The 15,673-nt window shown below is 39.8% G+C and overlaps 2 protein-coding genes and 1 long non-coding RNA gene across 5 annotated transcripts in view; 2 read left to right on the forward strand and 1 right to left on the reverse strand.

Annotated features, from left to right (window-relative positions):
* PIK3C2A (phosphatidylinositol-4-phosphate 3-kinase catalytic subunit type 2 alpha) overlaps positions 1–10,251 on the forward strand; it is a 149,060-nt gene extending 138,809 nt beyond the window's left edge. For 2 of the 3 annotated variants that reach the window (XM_031941880.1, XM_031941879.1), the window contains exons 29-34: positions 312–429; positions 543–615; positions 1,639–1,748; positions 6,491–6,616; positions 7,006–7,184; positions 9,665–10,251. In XM_031941880.1, coding sequence (XP_031797740.1) covers positions 312–429; positions 543–615; positions 1,639–1,748; positions 6,491–6,616; positions 7,006–7,184; positions 9,665–9,707 — 649 coding nt within the window. In that variant the 3' untranslated portion in view covers positions 9,708–10,251. Of the gene's footprint in view, positions 1–311; positions 430–542; positions 616–1,638; positions 1,749–6,490; positions 6,617–7,005; positions 9,421–9,664 lie in introns of those variants that run through there. The other variant, XM_031941881.1, reaches the window with a different exon arrangement.
* LOC116419785 lies at positions 5,052–12,678 on the reverse strand. The gene is made up of 3 exons (XR_004230088.1): positions 12,202–12,678; positions 11,383–11,447; positions 5,052–5,450 (listed from the first exon to the last, which is right to left on the reverse strand). It is a non-coding gene; the product is annotated as an uncharacterized LOC116419785 (long non-coding RNA).
* Positions 12,679–12,825: 147 nt separating this feature from the next.
* RPS13 (ribosomal protein S13) lies at positions 12,826–15,449 on the forward strand. The gene is made up of 6 exons (XM_012552476.2): positions 12,826–13,052; positions 13,173–13,221; positions 13,391–13,469; positions 14,338–14,507; positions 15,091–15,191; positions 15,370–15,449. Exons 1-6 carry the CDS (start codon positions 13,030–13,032, stop codon positions 15,401–15,403), a joined length of 456 nt encoding a protein of 151 aa, XP_012407930.2. The 5' UTR covers positions 12,826–13,029; the 3' UTR covers positions 15,404–15,449.
* The last annotated feature ends 224 nt before the right edge of the window (positions 15,450–15,673 follow it).

Below are 15,673 nucleotides of genomic sequence, written 5' to 3' on the forward strand. Positions count from 1 at the left end.
TGGTGAGATTGTGAACCTGAGATGGGTTGAAGGGGGTGGCAGTATCTTTGACAGAAATTGAGAAATTTGGAAGAGGAAAGCCATTGAAATTTTTGTGAACATTTTAAAGTACTTTTCTGAACTTTCCCATCTTCATTTCTTAAACATATTTGTGCATTCTTGAGTTTGAACACACTAAAATATTTTGTTGTAAATTGTGACTCTATAAATCTCATGATGAAGAAAAACAGATAATTTAAGAGCAGACATTCTTCCATTTAAATGTAAATAGATTTACATACACAATAATAATTTGTAATTTTCTTTTTTAGCTTTCCTAATAGGATGGTTCTGGGAAGAACTCACATAAAAGATGTAGCAGCTAAAAGAAAAATTGAACTCAACAGTTATTTACAGAGTTTGATGACTGCTTCAGTAGATGTTTCAGAGGTGATTTTTATAAATGAGTTTATATATGTGTGTGTCATTTATTTTTAATGTGTTTAGTAATTACTAAAAATTATTAAACTAATAGGTAACTGTTTTTCTTCCTTCAAACACAGTGTGATCTTGTTTGTACTTTTTTCCATCCTTTACTTCGTGATGAGAAAGCTGAAGGAATTGCTAGATCTGCAGGTAAAATTGTTTCTTCTCCCTTTATAGATAAAAGATTAAAAATAAAAGGTAAAACATTGAAGTGACATAGCAAGGGCCTTGGACTTCCATTCTGGGCTGTGCTACTTAACAACTGTATGACCTTGGGCAAGTTTTCTTCTGTAAACTGGCTATAATGATTTATGATTAATGTTAATATAATATTAACTTATTGTCTTAGTAAGTTGTAAAGATTAAATTGATCTTTTTTGTAAATTCTTTTGTAGACTGTAAAGTATAATTTAACATGTTATTATTATTGCTTTTTCCAAAAGACACGTCACCAAAAAATGATTTTTGATGTAGTCTTCCTATAAAAAAAAATGTGAATTTTTTTCTCCTTCATTTCTCCAGCCAGTCAGTTTCTTCTGTGGGGAGAATTTCCTAATAGTATACAAAAATGTTTAAGTAGAACAATTCTATGTCTTGCTTGACTATTTTACTTTTCTCATATTATCAAAGTTATTTTCACTCATTCTTACTGTGATGTTTCACTGATGTTTGGATTTGATTCTATCACCATATTGGCCTTGCATTAAGAATTTTTGGCCACCTCTTATTTACTAAGACATAAAGAAATTGAAATGAGTTCTTGTTAGAGGAATCACTCACACCAGAAATCACACATCTTCAGAGGATTGAAATCTATCATATTTATAATAAGGATACCTGACTTTGTGTTGCACTTTAAAGTTTTCAAAGCATTGATATACATGATAGAATGGAAATATCACTGGCTCTAGAGTCAGAGAAAATGTGTTTTAACACGTTCTTGGTGATACTTCCTGCAAAGCTGTACATATTGGGCAGGTATCAGTCACCTCCATGGCTTTTTATCAGGACAATTAGAAGTTGGATAAATTGACTTTTTTGGGTCCCTTCTAGTCCTGTAATATGATCTTCAGTTAGACATAAATAAGAAACTATATACATTCATTCACTGTAACTTGGAATGATTTCATACCAAAAGGATAAAATAAAAATAAAAATATTTTTTTTTTTCAGATGCAAATCCCTTGAGTCCTACCTCTGGCCAAGTAGGAGGAGCAGTGAAATTGTCCATTTCTTATAGAAATGGCACTCTTTTCATCATGGTGATGCATATCAAAGATCTTGTGAGTGACTGAAACGAAAGCTCAATTTTTTTGTTTTTATAATGCTACATGTTTCAAATCAATGGACATTTATCATTTCCCCACATTGAACTTATCTTTAGTTCAGTTCTTGTAGTCTATTTATTAGAACAGCTAAGTAAAATCAAAATAATTTAGGAAGAGAAAGAACACTAATAATTAGGAGGAATGAAGGAAAGCTTTATAGAAGAAATGGCAACTAATCTGAGAATTGAGTTAGGTAAGGATTATGGAAGGTGATGAGAAGGAAGTGTGTTCCAGGCAAGGGGATGATGTTACCAGATGTATTATAGCAGGAGGTTGAGTTTAGGAAAAAACTAGTATATTTGTTTGACTTAAAACATAGTATGTATGATGGTGATGGTAATAAGAAATTAGGCTAGAAGAGCAGCAACTTTTATAGCAGCAAAGAACTTTAAATCTTCATTTGAATTTGTGTTTTGTTTTAGAAAAAGGATGGAATTACTTAAGATTTTAATGAGGAGGAATGGTGACATGGTCAAACCTCTACTTTAGGAAGAATATTTTTGCAGCTCTTAGCTGCTGTGACTTAGCATCTGATTGACTATGAGCAAGATTACTTCAATGTTATGAATCATAGTCACCTCTTGAGGATAGTAGCTCCATAAACAGAAATAGGAAAGTTTATTCTAAGAAGAGGTTTAGGGAGAATACATTCTGTTTTGCTAATGTTGAGTTGCTGGTCCACCTAGATGTGGACCTCTCTAGCAAGTAGATGATGATGTAAAGAAATTAGGGTCAGATATATTTAAGTGAAAACCATCTGTGTATAGAAAAAGATTGGAACTGTGAGAAGAGCAAATGATGAGAAAGAAGAGATTGGGGTATAAGATAGCATTTCGGGGGCTGTCTTTTGGTTAAAGATAGATGGTAATTTAACAAGAGAGACTAAGAAGGAGTAGAGTAGTCGGGCAGGAAAACCAGAAGAAAGAGGTCTTGGGAAAGCCAAGGAAGCAATCAGAATTAAAAGATGGTTGTATCAGAAGCTTTGGGAAGATCTATATGGGGTCATTGTTAACTTTGAGAGAATAAAGTAGTAAGTCTGAAGATGGACTACAAAGGATTGAGAAGCAGGTGGGTGGTAAAGTAAAGGCAGTGAGCTTAGATCTTTATATAGGAAATTGTGGGAAGAACTCTGGGAGATGACTAAAAACCATTACATTGAATTCCCAATCCCTATATTTATGCACACCTGCATTTTTGATTTCCTTCACAAGCTAATTGTACAATAATTCAGAGTCTGATTCTTTTTGTACAGCAAAATAATGTTTTGGTCATGTATACTTATTGTGTATCTAAGTTATATTTTAATATATTTAACATCTACTGGTCATCCTGCCATTTAGGGGAGGGGGGTGGGGGGGGTAAGAGGTGAAAAATTGGAACAAGAGGTTTGGCAATTGTTAATGCTGTAAAGTTACCCATGTATATATCCTGTAAATAAAAGGCTATTAAATAAAAAAAAATTAAAAAATTTAAAAAAAAGGAAATTGTGGGAATAGAAGAATCAAGTGAAACTTTTAAAAGATCAGGCTGACTTAAACATATTTATATTTGTAGGTGGTAGTTAAGGGGCTAATAGAAGTTGATTGAAGATGAGAGAGAAGAAATAATCAATTGGGGCAAAGTCCTGGAGAAGACAAGAGTAGAATTGGATTAAGAATCCAAGACAAGCCTTGGGAAGAAAGGCTGTCTCTTTCTCAAAGTTTAAAGTAAAGGAGAGTGGCGAGGGCCAGAACTCTGGAGAAGTATACTTGAAACAAGGTGTTAAGTCAGAGGAATTGAGGAGATAATGTTTCTCTAGTTCACATATATCTAGTATGATATAATGATATAATCACTTTAGTTTGATATAGTTATTCTAGCTTGATATAATGATATAATCACTCTAGATTGACTTATACTCAGTATACTATAATGATGTAATTGTAATAAGGTATTTAAGAGCTTAAGAGAACTGGGGACAAAATCAGACTCAGACTAAGATTGGTTGAAACTAGCAGACTGCAGACAGCTGGAGGAGACTGAGTCAAACTGAGATTGGGTTAGACTATGACAGACACAGACTGTGAAGGAGACAATAAAGATTTTGGACTCTATTCTTTCTATTCTCATGGTGTCTATCCTGCTGAGATTGAGGCCCTTTGGAGGACTTCCAGAACATTAGCCTGGACATTACAGGAGAGCAACATGGACATTTATAATTAAATTAAAAGGTCACACTGTGAAGGGAGAAATTTGAATGGGGAGAGTAAAGATTAGATTGAGGAGGAGTTTAGATAGAGCTGTGGGAAAATATGAGATTATATTCTGAGAGAGCAAGCACCAATATTGGTGATAGTGAAATATAAATTGATTGTCTCTTTTGGTAGTCATAGATTGAGCCTTATGCCTGTAAAATAGTTTAAAATGTAGGTCATTAGAATTGAAGAGTTTGAAATGGGAGGCCAGAGTGTTTAAGGGGACATTATTGTATATATCGAAGTTCCTAGTTGTGAGTAAGGTGTAAAGATTTAGACTGCCACCCATCAAATTCCTTCAAATTTGAGAGTGACCTGGGGGATTATAAGAGACAATACCAGCTGTCTGGACCAGGTGGAAGACACAGTTAAAGTGAAATTCAGAGGAGAAAAAGCTGCTGAACGATGCTGGCAAAGGCAGTTTTCAAGTAGTGATAGGGAGCAAAGGATGTATCTGTTTCTCCTTGTCCTAATAGTGGTTTGACCTTAGAATCATAGATTTGGGGTGGTGGTGGAAAGAACCTCAAAAGCCACATAGTCCATCATTTTACAGGTGATCAACTAAGGCTCAGGGATATTAAATGGCTTGTTCAGAATCACATGGGTAGTAAACATGAGAAGCAATATCCCATGAAAAAGAATAGTATTGAGGGTTACCAGGGATTTGTTGTCCTCTAAGACAGTCAGATTTTTGTGAGAACAAATAGTGAGTCAATAGTGAGAGGTGATAGGAAAATGGGAAGTTTTTTAATGATGTACAGAGATTCTAAAGGACACAGAAAAAGGGGAGGGCAGAAGAGGCAAAGAACTAACATAGGTGTGTGTAAAGCATATTTATGTTGGGGAGGAATAGATGTGAGTAGAAATGAGGATGGCAGTGCAGAGAAGATTTACAATTGGCAGTGCAGAGAAGATTTACAATTGGCAGGTGGTTTTTACTTTATTGTTCCATGGCTCTCAATTACTGGGATTGGGAACATTAGATGGCAGTTAATCACAGGATGTAGTTTTTTCCAGATGATTGAAGCCCCCACTCTTCAGGGTCCTCTGATGATAGAGGCCAATGACAATTGTCTTACCAAACACCAGCAAACTAGAGATAGAGGAAGCCAGGAATTTGCATTTGCAGAAGATTTCACCTTTTACTTTATTGAGAAAATTAAGGCTATTTCAGGATCTTCCTTTTTTTCTCTCTTCTATATATAAATACCTCCCATTCTCCCAATGGTGGTCTTTGCTTTCTCTTCATTTGTTCTAGTCTTGAAGAAGTTCCTTTTGTTGATTGGCAAGACCAAATCTCCTCTCTTCCCCGTACCTTTGATTCTGTTCCTAATTGACTCTCCTTGGAGCTTGTCTCTTCACTCATTCCTGTTTCTGTGCTCCTTTTCCTCACTTGTTTCCTACAAACATGCTCAGATATCTCCTATATTTAAAAAATAAAATCTTCATGAAACTATCTTCACATCTCTCCCTTTCACTGTCAACTCCTAGAAAAAGAAGTCCTTGCTTTTTTTTTTTTTTTTCAAAATTAGCTTTTCCAAACTTTACTGTTTCTTAATCAATAGCAGCAGCATCCTTTCTTTCAACTTCCAAAGTACTTGAATCTCCCTCCAGTCAGTTGCCAAGTTTTTGTAATTCTATTCCCACCATGCCTAACACCTCTCTCCTCTCTTTTTTCACAAAGCCGTTCCCCAGCCGTAGTTTAGACCCTCATTTTCATGTGCTGTTGCCGTGGCAGCCTTATTCTCTTTGTATCAGTCTTTTGTTTGCAGTCTGTCCTACCTACATCTGCCACATTTGTATTAGAGAGGCGCCCCTGACTGTCTTTGCCTTGCTTTGGCTTCAGTGTCTCTACTGCCTCTAGGAAAAGGACAGACTCTTCTGCTATAGGCTTTAATGCCCATCATACTCTGCTCCGACCTAGAGGTCAAAACTAGATCTCTAGAACTAGAGTTCCTTGATGTTCACGCATTATTCTCTCTTTGCCTTCTATATTCCTGCAAATCAAACTAAGCCAAAATTATTACTCTTGAATAGTTTAAGTGGGAAGAAAGGTTGTCTCTTTCTCAAAATTGAAGTAAAGGAGAGCAATATGGACATTGTATAATTAAATTTAGGCCTACTTAGCATTCCCCATTCATGACATTCTGTCATCCACTTCTTGCCTCCTGTGGTGTCTCATCCATGGTTAGAATGCTTTCCTTCACCTCTACCTGGTAGAGTGTTCCTAGCTGTCTTCAGCACACAGCTCAGGTATCGCTTTTGGCCTTTTCTGATTGCAATAATCAACTGGTTAATTTTTTTTATTCTTTGTATATTTTACTTATACTCATCTGTCCTCAAGGACTGTTTCATTTTTATCTCAGTAAACCCACAGCCCAAGTACATTTTGTACATCTTACTGGGCATAAGACATTTTGTATCCTGGAAAGAAGATTCATAAAGTGTTTTTTTTTTTCATAGGTTACTGAAGATGGAGCAGATCCGAATCCATATGTAAAAACATACCTACTTCCAGATACTCATAAAACATCAAAACGTAAAACCAAGATTTCTCGAAAAACTAGAAACCCAACATTTAATGAAATGGTGAGTCAAAACCCCATGCATAATTAACTAATTGTTATGTTTTAAATTCTAAGACATCCAAGGTCAAGGAGATATTTTATATAACATATAGCATAGTTTTCTGAAGAGAATTCTGAGGTACATAATATTCCAGATTAAAAGTTTTTGAATCATATTTGCTCTAAGCAGAATTATGGTGAATTTGCAGTTGGGTTTGTAAATTTCAACAGAAAAGCAAAGAATTGCAGAAGAAAACCCAGTCTTTTTTCATCCAATTGTAATCTTTCTAACCCTGACTCTTTTCCTCCCATTGCTCCTCTAGTACAATTCCTTCTCTTTTTGCCAGTATTTCCAGCCCTAGGGTAAGCTTATTTCTTTCTTCCTTTTCTCCTCTTTCTTATTGGCTGCAGCTTGTGTACAGTGGATACAGCAAGGAGACTTTGAGACAACGAGAACTTCAGTTAAGTGTACTCAGTGCAGAATCCTTGCGGGAGAATTTTTTCTTAGGTGGAATAACTCTGCCCCTAAAAGATTTCAATTTGAGCAAAGAGACAATTAATTGGTATCAACTGACAGCAGCATTATATTTGTGAGTATTGGACGGTTGGAAGCAAAAGGAGATGAATGAACCCTACTGACTTGTACTTTTGTATGTTTTTTTTTACTTGGACAGAACTTAAGATATTATATAAAGTTGCATTTTCAGCACATCTGTTAAACCAATAGTCACAAAATTAACATGGTGATATTTTATGGGAGTCATTATAATTTTACAATTACTATGGGAAGCTGCAAACCCCAAAATTAATTTTTTACAAGTTTCTTAAAATGTGTGCTTTTTGATAATGAAGTTTTTCAACTGTCACTTAAACTATTCAAGAGTAATAATTTTGGCTTAGTTTGATTGTACTGTATCAGTTCAACCTCCTATATTTTTATTGCCCACCCTACAAATCGGATCTGTTCTTTTTATTTTTTTGCTATTTTTATAGTCACCATTGTATGTATGAAAACATCAAAGTAGAGAAAGGTACTTCGTTTTAGCAAAAGAAACCCACTGCTGTTTCTTTTTTTTTCCATTGCAGCAAAGTAAATGATAAATAAGGCATGGTTAAAAAAAAAAAACAAAACAAACTACTGGGTAGTACAAAGATTGAAAGAATTAAGAAAATGGATAGTGTTGCTTTTACATTATTCATGCCAGAGTCCAATGTCTTTAAAACCTTTTTCAGAGTGAGTGCCAACAATTGAAGTTGTAAATAATGGTGCCTTAACTTCAGATGCTTCCCTCCCTGGCACCTCATTTCTGGTGGTTTTTCCAGACTTGCTCATTATTAAATATTTTATATATCTTTCCAGTTACTAAATCAACACAGGAAAGCTTTCACTTTGTGAATTAAGCATCTACTAATCCTTTTCCCATGGAAAAACCACTTGTTACACTAGTAATACAGTTGTAACATCCATTCAGTCATACCGTGTCACACAACCTCTATTAGTTACTCAGTAACTTGATGTGAATGAAAGTGAAATGTACAGGAAAAATACATTCATTCCATTATTACAGACCTATGCTTATGCCTAGTGAAATTATGTAAAGCTTAAGCATCGTGCACTTATACTCTGACCCCTTAGTAACAAGGGAAATTTTTTTTACCTGTGGCCCAAATTCCCATACACTTTGAAAACATCATCAAAGCAGACTCTTGTTTATAAGTCTAGGATATTAGTAAGTAGGTATTTGTAGGTCTAATCTGACCTTAACCATAGACCTTTTGTAATTCATATATAACAGAGTTTAGGACTACCTTAGGAAGAGATGAGATTGTAATTTAACAACTTTTCACAAATAACTTTCATGTGTAGTTTCACTTGGCTCCACACATATCCTTGTCATTTTGATTTGTTTTTGTTTTCTACAAATCTTTATAAAAAACATAGGATTAAAACTTAGAATTTATTTAAATGAAGGAAAGTATAGATATGCTGATTGTTTACATTCTGTTCCTTGTAAAATGAAAGGTATAGAAAAGAGACAATCGGATTGAAGGACCCCACAAATGAAATTATTTCTGTGAAATGTGCCTACTGTTTTGCACAAGAATGATACTTACAGAACAGATTGTAAATGGGGGGACCTTCAGGAACATTAGATGGGAAGGGGGAAGAAAGAACACTTGAAACTACTCAGTGCCTAACACTAATAGTCCATTTGTTAAATAATTGTTCAAGTAGAATCTACTACTTTTTTGGATGTTGACTTTTTTTTTGGAATGTTGCAATGTCTTTATAAATAGTAGAGTGATCCAAATGCATATCTAGTGTCTGAACTCTTCTTTTTCATATAGAATTTATCATTTGTTAAATAACTGTAAGTAACTTAATAAATGTAATATAAGGAGCTCCTAGGTTGTTTTTCCTGCTCACTTGATGCTTTTGAGACTTATTCCATTCCATCAATAGAACCACAAGTCACTTAGCCCCAGGAAAGCAAAATACTGTTTTTGTGAAACATTTCATTATTAATTGGAAGCAATATGTACTGCTTTTTTGCAGTCAATTTATAGCACAGTGTCTTATAGCACAAATACTAGAAATAGAAATGTTGAAACATTGCTTTGCAATATAAAAGGTATCTGATTCTTGTCTGAAAATGTATATTATGATTAGTACTGTATAGTTAACTAGAATCCAGGACAAGTGCTAACAATGTACTCCTCAGCTTCTCTCATTATTGTGCCTTTTTGTCCCTTTTTTACTATAGATTTAGTGTGATATTTTCTTGTTTGTAAAATTTAATCAGCCCTCACCAAAAACTTAGAGAGGAATAGCACTGACTTAAGCCTCTTTGCACTACTCTTGATAGATTTAAAATGAATTGAATTCCTAAAGATTTTTTAAACCTTTGATTAAGAATAAACATGAAAAATGGATGCAAGTGGGAACAGAAGCTGGCCAAGACACTAATTAATGACAGTTGCAAGCACTCACACAACAATTGATACTTTGTATTTAGTCACACAAAAAGAGTTCTGGTTTGACAGAAAAAACCTATTTTCTTTTGGCTAGTGAACGGAGATGTGAGGATGATAGCTTGCTTAAAGAACAGTGACCTCTTATTTTCTCTACTGAAGAACTCAATGTAGGACCTGCACTGAAGTTTTTATTACTGCCTTTATATGATCTACAGGTATATTTGTATGTTAATGCATGTGTGTGGTCTTTAATAAAGTTTTCATTTTTCTATTTTTAAGATTAGGGCTGTGTAGAAATTTCAGTATCCTGCCTTAAATTGCCTATTCTTTTTAGAATTCTAATATTGTGGGTTTTTCCACAAAGAAACCTTTATTTCTGGTAATTGCGGGCTTATTCCTACCATTTTCATAATCGATGGATTAAAGTTCCTATAATATTTACTCATATACTGTGACAACAGTGCATATATGAAGAAATAACCAGCACAATGGGTTAGTTGGTCTCATGTTAACTGTAAGAACCAAATATTTTAATTATATTGTGTTGATAGTCAAGATGTACATTATTTCCTTTAATACCTTAAATGTATTCATTGGATTCAATGTGACTCTGTAACTATCCTATAATTGTATTAAAACACTTCTGAAATAAAAGGACCAAGATTGTCATTAAGTCATCTTGTAAACACTCGAATTTTAAACTCAAAATATTGGCAGATATGAAAGAGACAGAGAGAGAGAGAGAGAAAAAGAGAGAGAGAGAAAGAGTGAGTGTGTGTGTAAAAATGATGTGTATAATTCATTAGGAAATTTCCTGAGTTTTCAATCTTTAATTTTTGCATTAAAGTTTGTCCTCTTGCTGGTAGCAACACATCCCAACACATAATATGTGGCAATATGACTTGGGGGAAAAAATCCAAGAGTGAAGGATTACAGATGAGAGTGTGGGAAAGGACCTTAAAAAGTCATCAAATTCAACACCTTCATTCTATAGATAAGGAAACTGGAACCTAGAGATCAGCAGATTTGGAGATGAGATCTGAGCTGGGGTCAGCAATTTGTCCAATATAGATTCGGCCTCCCATTTGGCCTAGCCTTCGTGTCTCAGGCAGGTTTTCTTAAGCTTTTTAGGCCAAAGGAGTATCTTCTCAATGTGTTCCTCAGTTACCCATAAAAAAGGCCTTATAAGCCTAAATATGGTTTTATAGTTGTGACACCACTTTCTGCTGCCTTCGTGTTTGTTAGTTGCTGTGGCTGAAAAATTAATTCTCCCAGGAGCAGCTGGGTACAGTGCTTCTTTGGTAATAGAAATTGTCACTTTGGCTTGGACTCTAAGCATTTCCAGTCACAGGAGCCTCAGCCCCCCTCCCATTGCCTTGGAGACAGTAGGGCCATTTCTATAGCATGGCGTAAAGCACTTAGGAAGGAATATAATCCCAGAATTTGGCCACCCTAAAGCCTGGGCTGCTGCTTTGCCATTGTAAACATCTTTAGATCTGACTCTGCTATTTATTATGTAACTTTGGGAAAGCCCTTTGTCCTTCCTGGGCCTGAGTTTTCTCATCTATCAAATGAGAGGTTAGATTAAATAATCTCTTTAGATTGTGAGCCCTTTTTCAGTCCAGACTGTCCTTTATCACCTTTTTATATTCCCGGTGCTTATTGTTTTTCTTTGATCTAAAGTCTTTTCTAGTCTTAACCCTTTGATCTAGGTTTTCCTATTACCATAGAACTTTTGCTAACTTTTCATTAAGAGAATCCATTCCCTATCACTGATTACCTTGTGAGGTAGTTAATTCAATTATTACTTACATTTTATCAAAGGAAGGGAGACATCCTGAGGTTGGGATTTGGCTCAAGGTCATACTCCTGGGTACCTGGATGGGATGGAACCACTGATAATTCAGAGCTCTTAGCACTACTACACTGCCTGGATTCCTGGCTCACCACGGAGGTTCAAGGCCCATCACCAGTGAAAAGACCAGTCAGATGAGTCTGAGAAGTGGAGAATGACTCGCCCGGCACACACATTTGGTCCAGGTCTTGGCAGGCCTGGCACCTTTCACCCAGTGCTGTCAGATGCACACCCTTCGGAGGCAGGCATACATAACCCAGGTCCCCAGTGAAAACCTCATTGGCAGTGGGTGTTCCCAGGCAGGAGCCCTGGCCCTAAGAGGTAGAGGTCCCGGACTCGGATTCATTGGGATGTAGTACTGTCCCACCAGTCCTGGGACTCAGTTTCCTTCTCTCTCGCTTCCAACTTGGGGAAGGGCTGGGAATGAGGGTGAGCGTGAGAGCATTCTGGGAAAAGGGCAGCTTTGAGTTGGGACCAGGACTGGCCGGTGGGATAGGGTGCTCCGGGATCACGGGCCCCCATGCGTTAGGCTGCTGGCACTGGGGATCTAGAGAGCCTGGACAGGGCCCTCAAACTACGGCCCCGCGGGCCAGACAGGGCAGCTGAGGACAATTATCCTCCTCCCCCAGGGCTATGGAGTGTCTTTATTGAAAGGCCCACAAAACAAAGCTTTTGTTTTTACTCTAGTCCGGTCCCCCAGCAGTCTGAGGGACAGGGAACTGGCCCCCTATTTAGAAAGTGTGAGGAGCCTGGGAGCATCTGCAGTTGGGACTGACCGGCCGGGTTCCGACTCCGGGCTCCTGCCACCTCCGTCCCAGCACGACCTAGCGGAATGGGCAGGGAATGCCAAACTGTAGCGCTGGCGTTGGGAAGAGCGGCCAGGCTGCCGCGGGATGGGGTGCTCACGCCCACAGGGCGCTGAAGGTGGCCAGCAAGCTCGGAATTAGTCAGTGGCACGCAGGCCTGTAAAAGGGGCTCATGATCGCTTCCCTCCCAAGCTGTTACGTGTCCATGGGGACGACGTTAGTAAAATGTTCTGGCCGCGTCTGGCACATGGTAGGGAGGGAGGAAGCTGTCCAAGCCAAAGGAAGGGTCACCCATAAAAAGGCCTCATCGCCCTGAACAGCAGTGTGAAGTGCGACCCTCCCCTTCTGCTGCCAGGGTACCCAGGGCAAGGCGGAGGCAGAGCTCCCCGCAACGCCCGCGTGCGTCTCCCGCGGCGGTTCTCCCAGCTCAGGGCGCCGCCCACGCCGGGATCCCTCCCCACATCCTCCCGCCGTGACAACCACGTGGGGCGCCCACCCGGCGTTGCGGGCGAGGGCAGCGCAGGGCGTGCTGGGATCTGTGGTTTGATTAGGGCGGCCCATGCGCAGCAGCTGGGAGAGCCTCGCGGGAGAACTGCCTGTCGGGACTTGTAGTCCCTCTCCTCTCTAGTCTCTCTCTAAACCTCGCCCACTCTGGGACCAGGCTCCACCTCCTAGACGGTTCCTATACAGAACGTCATTTCCGATTTCGGGGGAGATCGCGTCATTTCCGCCAAGTGGAACGATTTCCTGCCCTCCTCCCCACCGTCCTCTCTCTTTCGCTGCCTGATCGTCGCCATCATGGGTCGCATGCACGCTCCCGGGTGAGTGGCGAGGACCCGGCCGCGCTCGGGGGGCTGGGGGAGCGGGGAGCGAGGCGGGGGCTGCGGGGCCGGGTGGGCGCTTGGAGCCCGCGTTTACGCCTCCCGCTTGTGTCTCCTCAGGAAGGGCCTGTCCCAGTCTGCTCTGCCGTACCGCCGCAGCGTGCCCACGGTGAGGGCCGGGCCGGGGGAGAGGAGGGGGGAAGGGAGAGGGGGGGAGGGGGAGAACGGCACCGGGCCGGGGGGGGGGGGGGGGGGGGGGGAAAGGACGAGGCTGCGGGCGCCGGGGAGGGCGCGTCGGGGCCCGCTCCCCCTGAGTCTCTTCTCTCCGCCGCGCGCAGTGGCTGAAGCTCACCTCGGACGACGTGAAGGAGCAGATCTACAAGCTGGCCAAGAAGGGCCTGACGCCTTCCCAGATCGGTGAGTGCGCGGGGGAGGGGGGGGAGGGGAGGGCGGGCCTGCTGTGTGCGGCGGCGGTCTCCTCCGATCCGACTGCGGAGCCGGCTTCCTTCCCCAGGGACGGATGGGGAAACTGAGGCAGGCTCGGGTAGGCCCTCCCGCATGGCCGGCGCTGGGGCCGGATCCCGTGGGCCCAGAAACGGCAGGGAACCAAGGGGAAGCGGGGAGAGGCTCCCCGCAGGAGAGGCTCCCCGCGGGGAAGCTCGGGTTTAATTCAGTTCTGACTGGCCTAAAGAGATGAAGGGAAATTAGTCACTGGGGGAAGGGGGGAAAGGCAGAAGGGTTTTGTTTTCTGGAATGGTTGAAGGGAAGGAACAATCCGCCTTTAAAAAGCCAATTTCTCTACACTTAGTCTTTCCTTCCTTAGTCTGTAGACTGAGAAGAGCAGAGCAGTGAAGTAGACCTGCTGTTGCTCTGCTTTCCTCGCAATTTTGTTAAGTTCTTCTCAGTTATATGGAGCTTTCGAACGTGGAAAGCACTTGAAGTCAGGCTCCTGTGCAGGTATGGGCTATAAACGGCCCTGGGAAAAGTTGACCAGAGTGGTCTTGCTCAGTGCCTGAATGTTTGAACCTGGGCCCTTGATCACTTCCTCTTACTCTTAAATCCATTGGTGTGTGTGTGTGGTTTATGTTCATTGTAACATGAAGGATCCTAGAATTGGCACTGGAAGAACTATTTTTGTCACGCTCCTCATTTTACAATTAGAAAAACAAAGATCCCTAAAATTTAATACCAAGTGGCCGCCATCGCTATACTTTTGACTTCATAGCCACCAAAACCTACAGCTGTTCCGAATTAACATGTTAATTGGGTATCTTTCCATTTTCAGGTGTGATCCTTAGGGATTCTCATGGTGTGGCACAAGTACGCTTTGTAACTGGCAACAAAATTTTGAGAATTCTGAAGTCCAAGGGACTTGCCCCTGACCTTCCTGAAGATCTTTATCACTTGATCAAGAAAGCTGTTGCTGTCCGAAAGCATCTTGAGAGAAACAGAAAGGTAAAATTGACTGGGTCATCCTCTTGGATAAGATGTCATTTGTTTGACTGAGAAGCCAACTGGCATGGATCTTTAGTGTATTGAAATAGAGCGGCTTTGAAATGTTTTGGGAAAAGGGAATTAACTTCCCTTCATATGCTTAATTTGCATGAAGTGGCTTAAATCAACTAAAAAACACTTAAGTATATATGATTAAGTTTGTTGAAGGAATATACATATGTGCTTTTTAAGTTGTCTCATAACCATTTCTGTTTTTTGTAATGGTTTTCCTTTGAATTGGCCAAATTTTCCTTGGATATTACATTGTTCCCCAGGGGGAAGGGGGAAAATCTCAAGTATTAGTTGTTTGGTCCACACCCTAAGTGTCCATCAATATTTCTGCATTTTTAAAAAAAAAACTATTGATGTAGAGAGCACATGGTGACATGTGCTATATATATATCTATCTGCTGGGAGGAAAAGACATACTGTTGTCTCAGTGTGTAAGCAATAGCCTTTTGAAGTGATTACCTATTTTAGCAGTTATTCCTTCATTATCTTGTATATTCTTTTGAGAAGGTTTTCTTGGACGCTTGGTTTTTAGGATAAGGATTCCAAATTCCGGCTGATTCTGAATGAGAGCCGTATTCACCGGTTGGCTCGGTACTACAAGACCAAGAGAGTGCTCCCACCCAATTGGAAATAGTGAGTGTTGATCATTATTGTCTGTGGATATTTTTACATAATTGGGATATTTAAAACACAGTTGTCCCTAAAATGCCTTAGAACCTTGCCTGTTGGGTGGGCTCCACAGGGTTAATTCTCATTTGGTGCTGTACTTAGAATTTTATTAACACCTTTTTTGTTTTTTCCTTCCTTGCAGTGAATCATCCACAGCCTCTGCTCTGGTTGCATAAATGTGGGTTTATGTACTAAAATAATAAAAGTCAGTATCTAACTGAATCTTTGCTTTGTTTTTCCTTTTATGAAAATAGTTGTTAGAGCGGTCTGAAATAACCTCTTATTGGGAACTGCTTTACAGGATCACAGTAAACATTGGCTTCAGCCTACTGTCTGGTCACTTTCATTTCACCATTTACAGAGAGGGAAATTGAGGTCCAGTAATTAATTGATTTCTCATTCCTGTCACCAAACTTGTATCCATGCTTTCCCAATACTATCCTGGA

The sequence above is a fragment of the Sarcophilus harrisii genome, chromosome 6, assembly GCF_902635505.1.
Source record: "Sarcophilus harrisii chromosome 6, mSarHar1.11, whole genome shotgun sequence".
In the NCBI taxonomy this organism is placed as follows: Eukaryota; Metazoa; Chordata; class Mammalia; order Dasyuromorphia; family Dasyuridae; genus Sarcophilus; species Sarcophilus harrisii.

Coding starts and splice junctions, on each gene's coding strand:
- RPS13 (XM_012552476.2), top strand. CDS start 13,030: ATGGGTCGCATGCACGCTCCCGG. Junction 13,222..13,390: donor ACCGCCGCAGCGTGCCCACG/GTGAGGGCCGGG, acceptor CGCCGCGCGCAG/TGGCTGAAGCTCACCTCGGA. Junction 14,508..15,090: donor ATCTTGAGAGAAACAGAAAG/GTAAAATTGACT, acceptor CTTGGTTTTTAG/GATAAGGATTCCAAATTCCG.